The 12,963-nt window shown below is 36.2% G+C and overlaps 1 protein-coding gene across 3 annotated transcripts in view; it reads right to left on the bottom strand.

The window, feature by feature from the left end:
• Positions 1-2,730: 2,730 nt before the first annotated feature.
• Positions 2,731-12,963, bottom strand: part of MOB3B (MOB kinase activator 3B) — a 96,666-nt gene continuing 86,433 nt past the window's right edge. For 2 of the 3 annotated variants that reach the window (XM_058169469.1, XM_058169471.1), the window contains exons 3-4: positions 9,690-9,892; positions 2,731-4,892 (exon numbers count right to left, since the gene is read on the bottom strand). In XM_058169469.1, the coding sequence (XP_058025452.1) occupies positions 4,863-4,892; positions 9,690-9,892 (233 nt within the window). In that variant the 3' untranslated portion in view covers positions 2,731-4,862. Of the gene's footprint in view, positions 4,893-6,923; positions 6,993-9,689; positions 9,893-12,963 lie in introns of all 3 variants that reach the window. The other variant, XM_058169472.1, reaches the window with a different exon arrangement.

Raw genomic sequence — 12,963 nt, 5'->3', positions numbered from 1 at the left:
CATGGCACGATCAGAAAGGAATAGTAATGAAGTATAATTGAATTGAAAGCAAGGAAAAAAGCAAATTGTGAAGTAAGCAAAGAGTTAAATGAAAATGGAAATAAGAGGAAGGAAAACTAAAAAATTAAAAGCAGTGCTTAAATGGGCCACAATTTGAAGAATTTGGTAGAAAGCCAATTATTTGATGGCCATGTTTCCAGGGGGTTTCTAGCTAATCCATCTGGAGGAACATCTTGAGGGATCCCTCAACATTTAAAGTTGATGGCACTCTTTTTAAAAGCCCAGGGGGCCCTTGTCCATTCACAGAGCATACCATCACAGTTATAATTGATTATGTATCACTCATTTATTCATTATCTCCTACACTACCTGGGTGTTTTTTTTCTCCGTATGCAAATAGAAGGAAGCACATCTCTGAAGCTACTCACTGATTTCAAGAAGTACACCTGAGTCCAACGGGCATTTCTGGAAATAAAAGTAGTGCTGGATGCTTGGGCTTTGCCAGCTTTTGATTTTTTTGAAACCTAATATGCAAGTACAGAGTTCTGGTCACTCTCTTGAGTAAAATCTCCAGAAGGTACACTTGTAGGATTTAAGCTACTTCTCCTCTTCTATATGAGGACTTCTTGGAGTATTTTGATCATTTTTTTCTACTTTACAGGATTTCCAGAAACAAATTCATCAAAGTGAATGAGCTGTTATAAGATATGCGTATGTCTCTTACCTTTTTGACCATTCCAGATTTTTTTTCAAAGTGCTCTTGAAGCAAACAAGGCTAGTTACTTTGCCCAGTTGAGATAGAACCAAATGCATATATTTTTATTAAAGAAAACAAAGCTGGTATAATTTAAATAGAGTTTATGAGAATTATAAATTGGGGGAACTTTGTCATTTATAGAAGGCAAACTGTTGTAATCACATTTGATTTGTTTATGGGATTTTTTATAAACCACATACAGGGCCTATTTTTTTTTCTTTATTTGGTGCATAGATTAAAATCATAAATCAGGATCAACACAGTATTACAAACAATATTATTAACCGATTTGAAAACTCATTTTATTTCACTGACACCACAAATCTCATCAAACAGTTGATTTTTAAATTTAAATCACATACACATAACTTGTTCTATAAATGTATTGGCTTTGACATTTCTAAGGTCTGTATTTTTGAATTCAATGTATGTGGCCAAAGTAAGAAGTTTAATTATGCAATACTGAAAACAAAAGTTTACATTAAACACTTGGAAATGAATTCACAGATTCTCTGCAAACTAGTTGGGAAATCTTCCTCCCAACCCCCACACCATCCCAGATCAGACAAAAAGCATAACTGCATTTTAAAAAAACCTCTTGCAGTATAAAATTGAGTTTCTTTCAAAATAGAAATATTTGAACCGCAGAAAAAACTGCATTTTTGGTTTTGTTGGGCTAGACTTACGCATACATTTTTGTCTGTGTCTGATATTTGTACGCAGTCAGTGTTAGGCTGTTCCCAAATACCATGTGTCTGATTCACTACAGATTCCTATATAAATAATAAATCCAGCCCATTGCCCATGTTTGCATCTTTCACTGACTATGACTGTTAGCTCTTAACTAGTTTTCATTTAATTATGCCATCAGCTGGATTGTTTTCTTCCATACTAGCTGTGTCCACATCTGGTACTCTCAAGTGTTTGGATTGCAACTCCCAAAAGTATGGTTTTTTTGACAACTGTAATGCAACATTATCTGAGGGACACCTCAGGATGACAGAGCTTAAATTTAACTTAAGTTTAGATCTCTCAGATGAAATTCATTGGTTTTATCTCATTCTGTGGAAGATAGGCACAGCTCTGAACTATTGGGGTGAGTGGCTTGAACTCTGATTTTTGTTTTATTTGAAAATACATTTCCAGTTTCATACACACGTATTCTCTCTGTCTCTTCAAATTACAGGAGTCAAACTGTGTTCTTTGCTTTTTCTGAGTAAGGATTTAGAGTTTGGTCACTGCGTGCAATATAAATTAACACAGATCTGCTGGTTATTGCTTCATTTAACTATAACTGCCCTATTCCTCCATCAAACAGAATGTGGTTTTGATCTATATATTAGCTCCTCTTGTTTAATTTCTTCAAAATAATCTACTGAAACTATAATTAAGTTACTGTTAAGTCCCAGATAAGAAGAAGCAACCCCCAAAGTATCCAATTTAAAAGTTCTTAATATAGCAAAAAACCAAACCTAACAAAACCGAGCATGAGAAAGACTGGATATATTGGTCTCCATGTTTTATAAAAACTACATATAGAGTAATAGTGGAAGCACCCTTGCTATAAATTTCTTTTTGACTCATCCCAGGAAAACTGATTCTGTGATATTACAGCAAGGAGCAGAAGGACCCTGTAACTTCAGAATTTGAAACCAAAAATGGACAGACATAAAGGAAGAACCTAAAACATAACAAACAAGCAAAAAAGAACCAATTTAGACTAGCATCTATTTCAGAAGGCAGTTCATTTATTCTTGCTGTTGCGGATACGTGTGGCACTCAAGAAAAAAAAAATCCCTGACTTTTAGGTAGCTTATTTTGTATCTTAATTTAGGACACATCACTAAAACAAACCAATTCTGGATGCTAGAATTTGTAATTCAATATAAATTACCTTGAAGTCCTGGTTCAGATTCGTGTTAAAGTTGGTGTTAAATTCTTGTAAGAATGTATCAATATAAAAAAATAAATTCTTACAAATCAATCACCAGCATCATTCAATTATATTATTATTCGTGTCTAATACACCTACATTTATAAATCTTATTTATATTATGCTCTAATATTGATTTTGGAACAGCTCAGGAAAAACAGATTGCATAGGGTCAGCAAAAATGTCGCGGCCTGAAAAAAGACATATAAACTCTAAATTCTAGAACCAACTCCAAAATTATATCATTAAATTAGAGAAAATGTACCACACAAATACACTGTTGTTCTCCTTATATTCTTACCTTCTTAATTAAAGAAGATAAAACTTCATCTGTAAAAGCTCATTAATGATTTAGCTATGGATATTGTTCGACAGTTCATTGAAATCACCAATATTAATTTTGGAATATCCCATTGGATAATTTGCTATTTATTAAGTTGTGGAAGAATTTTTATCACACACTGAAAGAAATAAAACTAGAATTTCTAATTCCATCTTCATCCTAATAATCATTTTTGCTTAACAACATGTTTGTTTTTTCAAATTAAGAGAAAAACAAAAAATGACTAGGAAGCAATGAGAAGCACTTACTGTGTTTGTATGTGTGTGTATTCCAATTATCTGTATGTACAATTCATAGACTACAGATCTCTCACAAGTGTATTGATTATGAATAATCTCCAAGAAAGTGTTTTACAGTTCCAATGTTTTAAAAACGATCTTAATTGTACATGTTCTTCATACCAGCTCTGGATTTACACCATTTATAATCACACAAGTTCATCAATTTCTGGATAGATACAATAATTGTCAAAAAGAAAAGCAATTGAGTAAAAGACTTATTAATTGAGGCACAGTGGTAGTTCAGTGTATTTACCAGGAAATATGGAAAAACATTAAAAGACCGTCTAGAAAGCTGCATAGATATGATCACAATGTGAAATACAAAGTCTAGTGGTTTTACTTTAATTTATACTTGCTCTGTGTATTTGCACGTTGAACTTAGCACTCTGAAGAGTCCTGCTGTCACTCTACTTTCAATAAGTCCAGGAAATGAATCTAAGTAGATGCTTTTTGGGTCAACAGATGGGACTTTTTATTTCTTGTACTATCTGGCCTTTTTCCATCACATGGAGGTTTTTCTCTTCCGGATTCTCCCTGAGCCGTCTTCCCCTTGTTTCTATGCACACAAATATCTTTGGGCAGAGATGCAAATCACTCCTTTTTCCAAATAAGAATACAAATTGTTTGGCCTGCACATCAATGGGTTTTTGTCTCGGTCATCGTTCATGCAAATGCAAAGATGGAACATGACTTTTTATATTGCATGTGCCTGGAAAACAGAGGTGTGCTTTGCATGAGCAGCCAGTTGTGTTAGAACTCACTGTCAAAGGGACTGTTTTTGTTAGTGAACCCAAGGATTTGGGCATTGTGGTTCTTGCTGCTAAAATGCAAACCGATAACCTCATATGGCAGTCCGTGTAGACAGCTGTAAAGAAACCCAATGAGATGCATATGGACAGTTGGAAGTGTTTCAAAAGCCACTATCTGGGTAAGCAGCCACGCCAGTTATAAATGGGAAAAAAAACATTTTGTCCATTCAACTGGATCATTAACTTCTTCCCTGCCTATATTCTAAAATAGATGTTTCAGGCCTTGGTCAAATACACATTCAACATTTTTAAGTGCCAAGTGACTTATTTCCTATCCCTATTTTGAAGAAATGAAAAGGAACCCACTATCGCTAAGGCTTTTCATAGAGGCTGCCTGTGCAATAATACCATCACAGTTTAGTGACTTAAGATCAGTATCAAAATGAAGGTTAGAAAGCACAACTGTAGTAATGTTGTAAGAACAGGAAGTTGGGATTGATTTGGAACTCCTTCTCAATCAGGTTCTATGCAAAAAAATAAAAAGTTTTTTTCTTCTTCTTTTCTTCTTTTACAGGTTATCCACAATGTTCCAGGGGAGAACTTAGCAGCGTGGTTAATGTACTTATTGGTGCCAAGTGTGTGTGAAAGCAATAATCTTCTGTTTCTAACTTTCCTGCTGTTTAAGAATAAGAAGGCAAGCCCTGGCCTATACAGGACTGATATATCTTCTAGCTTTTCTTCAGTTAGCAGGATATTGCTTCTTCTTTTCTTTTTCTCTCCTCCATACAGTGACAGTTCTTCAATGACACATCCGGGTTGTCATCTCTTTCTGGAAAGTAAAGGAAGGTATGAAAGATCAATAACCACCAATGGTAGTAGACTATAAATCCACACAGGCTTTGACTTTTCTCTTCAAATCCCACAGCAGGCTTGTGGTGTAAATTTCCAAAAATTTTACTCCTGTTTATTTTCTCTAATGTTCAAGGTCAATATGCATGGATGGCAATCATTTATTCTGGAAGATACCTCACCTAAAAAGCTCTGGAAAATGCAAAGTCCTCCTTCCATTTTGTCTAAAAGAACATATAAATATTTGGGAATGAGAAAATCTCTCCCCCGCCACACTTTCTTGTTTGAAGCCAATACCCTGTTTCTGGAAGGGGTAAACTGGAGGAAACAGGGATTTCTGGATTTTGTTTGCCTTCCTGCTAAGTAGTTAACTGATATGTTCCATCAAAAGAAAGAGAAATGCACACTGGAATAGGTGTGTACATGTGTCTCTAGGGCAGGGTTGCCGAATCCCCAGCTCACTACCAGGTCATGGCCGGTTGGGAACCAGGCCGCTGAAATGGCATTTGAGCATGCAAAGCTTCATTTGTGCATGCGCAGGATTTAGATTGCACATGCGAAATCATTCCACACCCGCCAACGAAATCGCCAAAGCCACCACTGCTAGTCTGCAGAACCAAAAGACTGGGGACCCTGCTCTAGAGCAGGGGTCTCCAACCTTGGGAACTTTATGCCTGGCGGACCACAACTCCCAGAATTCCTCAGCCAGCAAAGCTTCATGGTGGATTCTCAATTTATTTTTAGGATAATTGTGAGTTGGAGGGAAGGTATCAGTAGGAAGAAGGGTTTAACCCCATCTCTTGGATTGCAATTTCTTTCCAAGCTGGTCTTCCTCTCCACCCCCATTCCCAGCTGACAGGCATTTTGAGACCTATTTTTCGTCAAAAGAAAAAAATTGGCGAATTTCAGAAGGGGGAAAAATACAGATGGATGATTAAGACTGAATGTCTGAACATATAATTACTTCTTCTATGCTATAGATTTTGCATACTGACGTGCAAAGATACAGCATAGGCTGTACAGCATACGGCAATTTATGCTTGCCACAGAACGGCCTGCTAACATATCACACATTTAAAAGGTTTGTTGTAATAGGGTATATATCCATAGGTATTCAGTTGTGTCATCACTCAAGTGCTTGGCCTTCAAATTAAATATTTATCATAAAACCTGGCCCTTTTGAATTCTAATCTAATTAGGACTATCCTGTTTCCCCCAAAATAAGACATCCCCTGATAATAAGCCCAATTGGGCTTTTGATCGCATGCGCTAAAATAAGCCTCCCCCCCCGAAAATAAGTCTTCCCCGGAAATATTTAAATGCAGAGCTGGAAATCAGGTAAGACGGCAAGAGGAGCCCCATCGTGCCCCAAAATAATAAGACATCCCTGAAAATAAGGCCAAGCGCTTATTTTGGGATTCAAAAAAATATAAGACAGGGTCTTATTTTCAGTGAAACACGGTATATCTGAATGGCAAAAATGGAAAAGAGGGAGAATGTAATAGTTTGGGCTACAGAGGCCGAAATGAAAAGATTGCGTAGGCTTGCAAATGTTTGCAATTCCAAAACCAAAGCAAATTCCCTCCCCCCTTCTTTAAACAATTTAGTGCCTATAAAGACCAAACAACAGATTAATTTCTTGGCTATAGACACAAAGCTATTTATTTAAGTGTGAAACAAGTCCGCCCACCCTCACATTTCAAGATCTAGTACTGTACTGCAAAACGTCAACTTAATAGTTAGTCGATTTATTATGGAATCTACACTGCTGGCTTTTTCATAAGAGTAAGTCTGAGCTTTTAACCATGTAGAATAATGAACAGATGGTTAAGTAAACATTAATGGAGAAATGCTAAATGTTTCACTTTAGTCAGATACTGCTTGGAAATTGAACTGCAGCTTATTTTTAATCCATGGAATGCTACAATTGAGGCTTCATGGAGAATTGAGGCAAGTCTCCATACAAATCATAGGATAAGGTAGCTGCAATCCAAGGGTAAAATTCACTTACCTTCCCTACCGGTTTGCAAATGTGCACATCGTCCGTGCATGTTTAAAGCCTTCTGCGCATGCGCAGAAACTGAAAATCGTCACAAAAAAGGGACATTATGATATCCATGTGGGTGGGCGGGGCTTCATGCAGTCGCGTAATCTGGTAGGAACCAGCTGAATTTTACCCCTGCTCCAACCCCTTATACTCTTTGTTGAAAAGATGTCAACTTAGAATATATGTAGCAGAGTACAGAGTTGCAAATCTTTTTGCCATGGTCAAAAACATATAATAGGAATGGGAAATATTATCTCTTGTGGCCAAAAGAGAAGGATGTTTGAAATTATAGTTCACCGGCCATCTCTTTCAGTTACAAATCATACAGTAACAAATTCTGTGTCTGTAAACCTTCTTCTAAAATCTTCAAAGCATTTGGAAGATATCATGTATCAGCTGAAAGATAAAGAATTTGCTCATATCTATTTCAGAATTACTTTCACAATCATTACAGCTCTTTCATTGTAGTGATAAAGTAATTACAGTACTTGCCAGCCAACAAAAGAAATTCTCAGGCCTAATTATTACAGACGTTATGGCCAAGCTAAAATTTGAGTCAGGGACTTCCTCGCAATACAACTGATGTTCTTTAATTACAACACTATGTAGGCTGCCTTGGAGAATTGCTTAGTGATCCTGAACATTATGTATTAAATTTCATATACCATGTCATGGAAAGCCTTCTCCATGCCTTGGTTTTCCCTGTAATCGCAAAATACTTCATATCCTTTATTGTTAGAATTTTCATTCTAGCAATACATGATATGAAATATTTTAATGTAATTATGTAATGGCAACTCTAAGCCAATCAAATGTCACATATCTACAGTAAGTTTTGAAATATGGTAATTAGCATTAAAAGTTCAAAGAAAGAAACATACATCTGATCTTCAACATCTTAATTCAACAACCATGGCAAATTTTCTTCCTTTTGTTTTTCTTCATAGAAAATCACCCCCTAAAATGCTAGAGAATAAAATAAACCCTGAAATTCTCAGGCCCAAATGTTTGCCTAGGCCTGAGAGTTTAACAGGTTGCCTGAACTTTCAGATTCAAATGTAAAGTTTCAAAGTACAGACTGAGTATACACATTCAGTTTACGTTCTCAGGCTCTCTGGAATGACAAAATGTCCACAAACAAGGGGATATTGTTTAAAGTTTTTCTTTCATTAAACATATGAAGTTAACTGCTCTAATAGTTTGGCAACAAAGTAAGAGTCTGCTTTCCAATTACTCCTTGTTTCACAACTGTTCTGCAAATATGACTTAAATTACTGTAATTACAGATAACCAAGCAACCTTTAATCTAATACAATCTGCAGAATGCAACATGCAATTTAAAGCTGATTGAGTTGAAAGCTAAAATATTCACATGAAGGGAATTTCTTCTGTTTTTTTTAAATTTGCATTTATTTGCATTGTTTTCGCCATATTTCAGTTAAGATGATATGCAGAATTTTTTTTAAAACTGATATATAAGAAATACTGATTCTTCTTGAGTTTGAAAATAAAATAAATTATTTGACTTTAATACAATCAGTTCAGTTCTAGAATGACTATCTTTTCCATGGCTAATTAAATTTAGTCACAGAGGTAAAAAGGATCCTAAGAATATTAACAGAAAGTATCCAAAGTTAACAAGGGGAAGTGTTGAGATCACATTAATTTTATCACTTGATGCAAAATGCTTGAGTACAGGTAGTCCTCAATTTACAACAGTTCATTTAGTGACCATTCAAAATTACAACGGCATTGAAAAAAGTGACTTATGACCATTTTTCATATTTATGACTGTTGCAGCATCCCCATGGTCATGTGATCAAAATTCAGTTGCTTGGCAACTGGCTTATATTTATGACGTTGCATTGCTCCAGGATCATGTGATCACCTTTTGCAATCTTCTGACAAGCAAAGTCAATGGAGACACCAGATTCATTTAACAACCGTGAAACATCTGCAGTAATTCACTTAACAATTGTGGCAAGAAAAGTCATAAAATGGGACAAAACTCACTTAACAAATGTCTCACTTAGCAGAAATTTGGGCTCAATTGTGGCTGTAAGTCAAAGACTATCTGTACATTCTGCTAAACAGAAATGAGGCAACAGAACACAACAGCCAAACAAATATAATTACAGAAACTTAAAATTCTTTAGCATGTTATGTTATGCAAGAGAGCAAATTTTTATAAGCTCCATAAGGTAGAAAATTACTTTATACTGTGAAAGACAATTGATCTGTCTCATCCAGCATCTTGTTCTCATTACAAAACTCTCTACCAGCTGGAAATCCCATCAGTTTTGCTATCCAGGCTCCTTTAAGGATGATAATTTGTGGCATTCTAGATAATTGTCTTAGCTTTGAATTCGTAGCATCCAAGACCATGCTGTAAAGAATTATATCATAATATATAGTCCAGGATGAGTTTGGTAAAACCAAAAGGAAAAAATCTCAATAAATATTGCAAAAATTACTTACAAACACACACACAGTTTTTTTTAAAAGACTTTTAATTGATCTGATTTTCTTCATATTATGAAAACTTGCAAGGCAGTTTTAAAATCTTTCCAAAATGTGTGATTTTTTTTTCTTATTAGAGAGTGCCTGAACACATAGAGACACAATTTGAGCAGAAGAATCAGATAAATATAAGAAAGGGGGGGAAAAAACCCAAAAATCTAAGGTTTTTTGTTTTTTTTAAAAACGCCTTGACAGAGATAAAATACTTACCAAAGGTTCTAGTTCCTTACGGTCTATGAGGTTGAGCTCTGTGACAAAATAATAAAAGTGCTTGTAACAGGTATTGACGTGGGCCTCAGCTCCCATGATTATGATGCGGTCAAAGTGATGAATGTAAACGTGTACGAACACCCGAAATAGCCTGCACAGGATCTTTTTGCAGATCTGGAGGAAGTTTTTGGGGAATGGTACACCTGTGAATAGAGATGATTGATATTTTGTTAGCTGAAAGTATAATGTTTTTCAGGATGTTTCTACTAAATGAACTTGAGCTTATATGTATCCAAGTTTTTTCCAAGTGAATATACTGGCTCTGAATTGTTTCCACACGAAAGCTGAAAAATATCTACAACGTGATAGATTCCGTCCTAGAGGAATATTTATTTATTCTCACAGGAATTAATTAATTTCCTCTCTTCCTTCTTCCCTCCCTCCCACCCTCTCTCTCAAATGGCCACCCATCTCATATAATATTGTATTTCTTTAATGCATAAGAATAGTTTTGCTGGTGGTTGTTGTTTTAAATCAAGTCTTTTTCCCAGAATGGTAGCTTTTTTGTTGGCTTTCTGGGTATTGGTTATTTCTCTCTGATTTTAATTTCATGATAGTAACAATATTCACCACTAACAGACACAACAACTTTGTTCCTAAAATCTGCCACAATCCAAAAGAGTTTACTGCAACAGCATAGCGTAAGCCTAAAACAGAAATTTTGAAAAACCACATTTATCTGATAATGTTTATAGACCACCCCAATTTGACTAACACTGGGTAGTAACATGAGTAAATCAACATCTCTATAATTAAATTTATCATCGTATTTTCCATCATACTGCTTGGTAAACCCTGCAGAGGAGATGAACTTTACTTCCTCTTTCAGCAAATATTTTATTTTATTTATATTTTTTATCCCACCTTTATTCTTTATACAAATAATTCAAGGTGGTAAAGATATCCAACACACACTTCAATAGCCACCCTATGAGGTGGGCTGGGCTGAGAGTGACTGGCCCAAAGTCACCCGGCTGGCTTTCATGGCTGAAGTAGGACTTGAACTCATGGTCTCCGAGTAATCACTAGATTAAACTCACTCTCCTATGCTACAGCACTGGATAGAAGTGGTTCAGAACTGATACAAACTGACTGAGGCAAAGTGAGTAAGTGCTTTACTTCTGCTAACTAAATCACATTGCTTCTGCAGTGCTAATCTCTTCCCTTTCAATTCACACAGGTTTAGGAAGTTACATGGCCAATGATTTTTATCTTGTCTCCCTGATGGACAAACATAATCTATTTGGCACTACTTCAAAAGCTTTTCCTCCAATATAAATAAAAGTTAAGATACTGAAACATGCTGAGGTAAATATTAATTTTGAGCAATCAACATATAGGAGCAGGAACTCTTCTAGCTCCCTGAGCACTGAGTGAACAGTGGTCTGATCTTTTCTAATTTAATTTGCCTATCAGATACTGTATAGAAAGCACCAAAAATAAATCACAGAATATAAAGTATAGTTAAAAACCAGAAACAATATAAGATCCATAAATAAGAATATCATATAATACAGCAATAAATTGTTTTAGTAACTCAAATTCCAAAAGCCATTCATAATATTATTATCAGCGCCTGGCGTAAGCATATGGGAGAGGTTGTTCCTTCAGGTTTGTAATGTTAAATCTGTTTTTCAGATTTATGTCAGAGCACACAGGTGTTTTGCTAAGACTGCAATGGTAGCCTGAAGAATTTTAGATTAAATTTAGGGTCCTATGACATATAAATTTGAAAAAGATTGAACATTACTTTGAAGCTGGGGTGAAATCCAGCAGGTTCTGACAGGTTCTGGAGAACCAGTAGCGGAAATTTTGAGTAATTCGGAGAACTGGCAAATACTGCCTCTAGCTGGCCCCAGAGTGGGGTGGGAATGGAGATTTTGCAATATCTTTTCTCCAGGAGTGAGGTGGGAATGGAGATTTTGCAGTATCCTTCCCCCGCCATGCCCATCAAGCCACACCATGTTCACCAAGCCACGCCCACAGAACCAGTAGTAAAAAAAATTTGGATTTCACCATTGCTTTGAAAGCTCAGGAGGGAACCTTACAGCACATTCTGAATGCAATGAACAGTAATCTCTGTGTTTTTCTAATGGGTTGTTCCAACAAAATATAATAATCTAGGAAGGAGGTAACCATTACATAAGTAAAGTAACCAGAATTGGCCTTTCTGGAAAGTGACACTGATGCCAAGTAATTCATAACTGCAAATATTTACAGATCCCTCACATCCAGGACATAAACTGTTTCAACCCCTACCCTCAAAACGACGCTATAGAGCACTGCACACCAGAACAACTAGATACAAGAACAGTTTTTTCCCGAAGGCCATCACTCTGCTAAACAAATAATTCAAGGTGGTAAAGATATCAACACACACTTCAATAGCCACCCTATGAGGTGGGCTGGGCTGAGAGTGACTGGCCCAAAGTCACCCGGCTGGCTTTTCATGGCTGAAGTAGGACTTGAACTCATGGTCTCCTTTCTGGATTCAGTTTAAGCTGTTACATTTCATCCAGTATGCAATATGGCCCAAGCAAAGTCCACCAAGGAAACAACAGACATGATAGACATTGGAAAAGAGAGAGAAACATGTCATCCACACAGAGGTGGCATCCAGCCTGACAGCCCCTGATGACTCTTCCCAGTGGCTTCATATTGACAAGCAGAGAGGACTATCATTTGATATCTGCCCTAAACTTAGGAGTGGAATTCTGACAAAGCTATGCCTTCAGGCTCAATTCTCTTAAGTGGACAGAAGGATATTGTAATTGATTGTAAAAACGTTGCCAGGAGATCCCAGAGGCTTCTTTTGCCTTTCTGATAATTAAAAATAAAAATGTAGGTTGGATATTTCAGCAAGATAGTGATTCAAAACCTCCAAAATGAAGTTTTTAACCCAAAAGGCTATGTTGGACTAATGCACATACATTATGTCCCAACTCATGTAGCCAAAAGCCAAGAAAGAATGACCCACAGACTCTAGAACTAAAGCAATTAAGCAAAGTTTTATTTATAAAAACAATACCCTGTTTCTCCAATTGATAATAAGCCCAACTGGGCTTTTGAGTGCATGCACTAAAATAAGCCTCCTCGAAAATATTTAACCGCAGAACTGGAAATCAGGTAAGATGGCAAGAGGAGCCCCATCTTGCTCCATTTGCCCCAAAAATAAGACTGGGTCTTATATTAATTTTTGTTCCAAAAGATGCAT

Source organism: Ahaetulla prasina, chromosome 2 (genome assembly GCF_028640845.1).
Source record: "Ahaetulla prasina isolate Xishuangbanna chromosome 2, ASM2864084v1, whole genome shotgun sequence".
Taxonomy (NCBI): Eukaryota; Metazoa; Chordata; class Lepidosauria; order Squamata; family Colubridae; genus Ahaetulla; species Ahaetulla prasina.
This window is presented reverse-complemented; position numbering and strand designations above follow the sequence as displayed.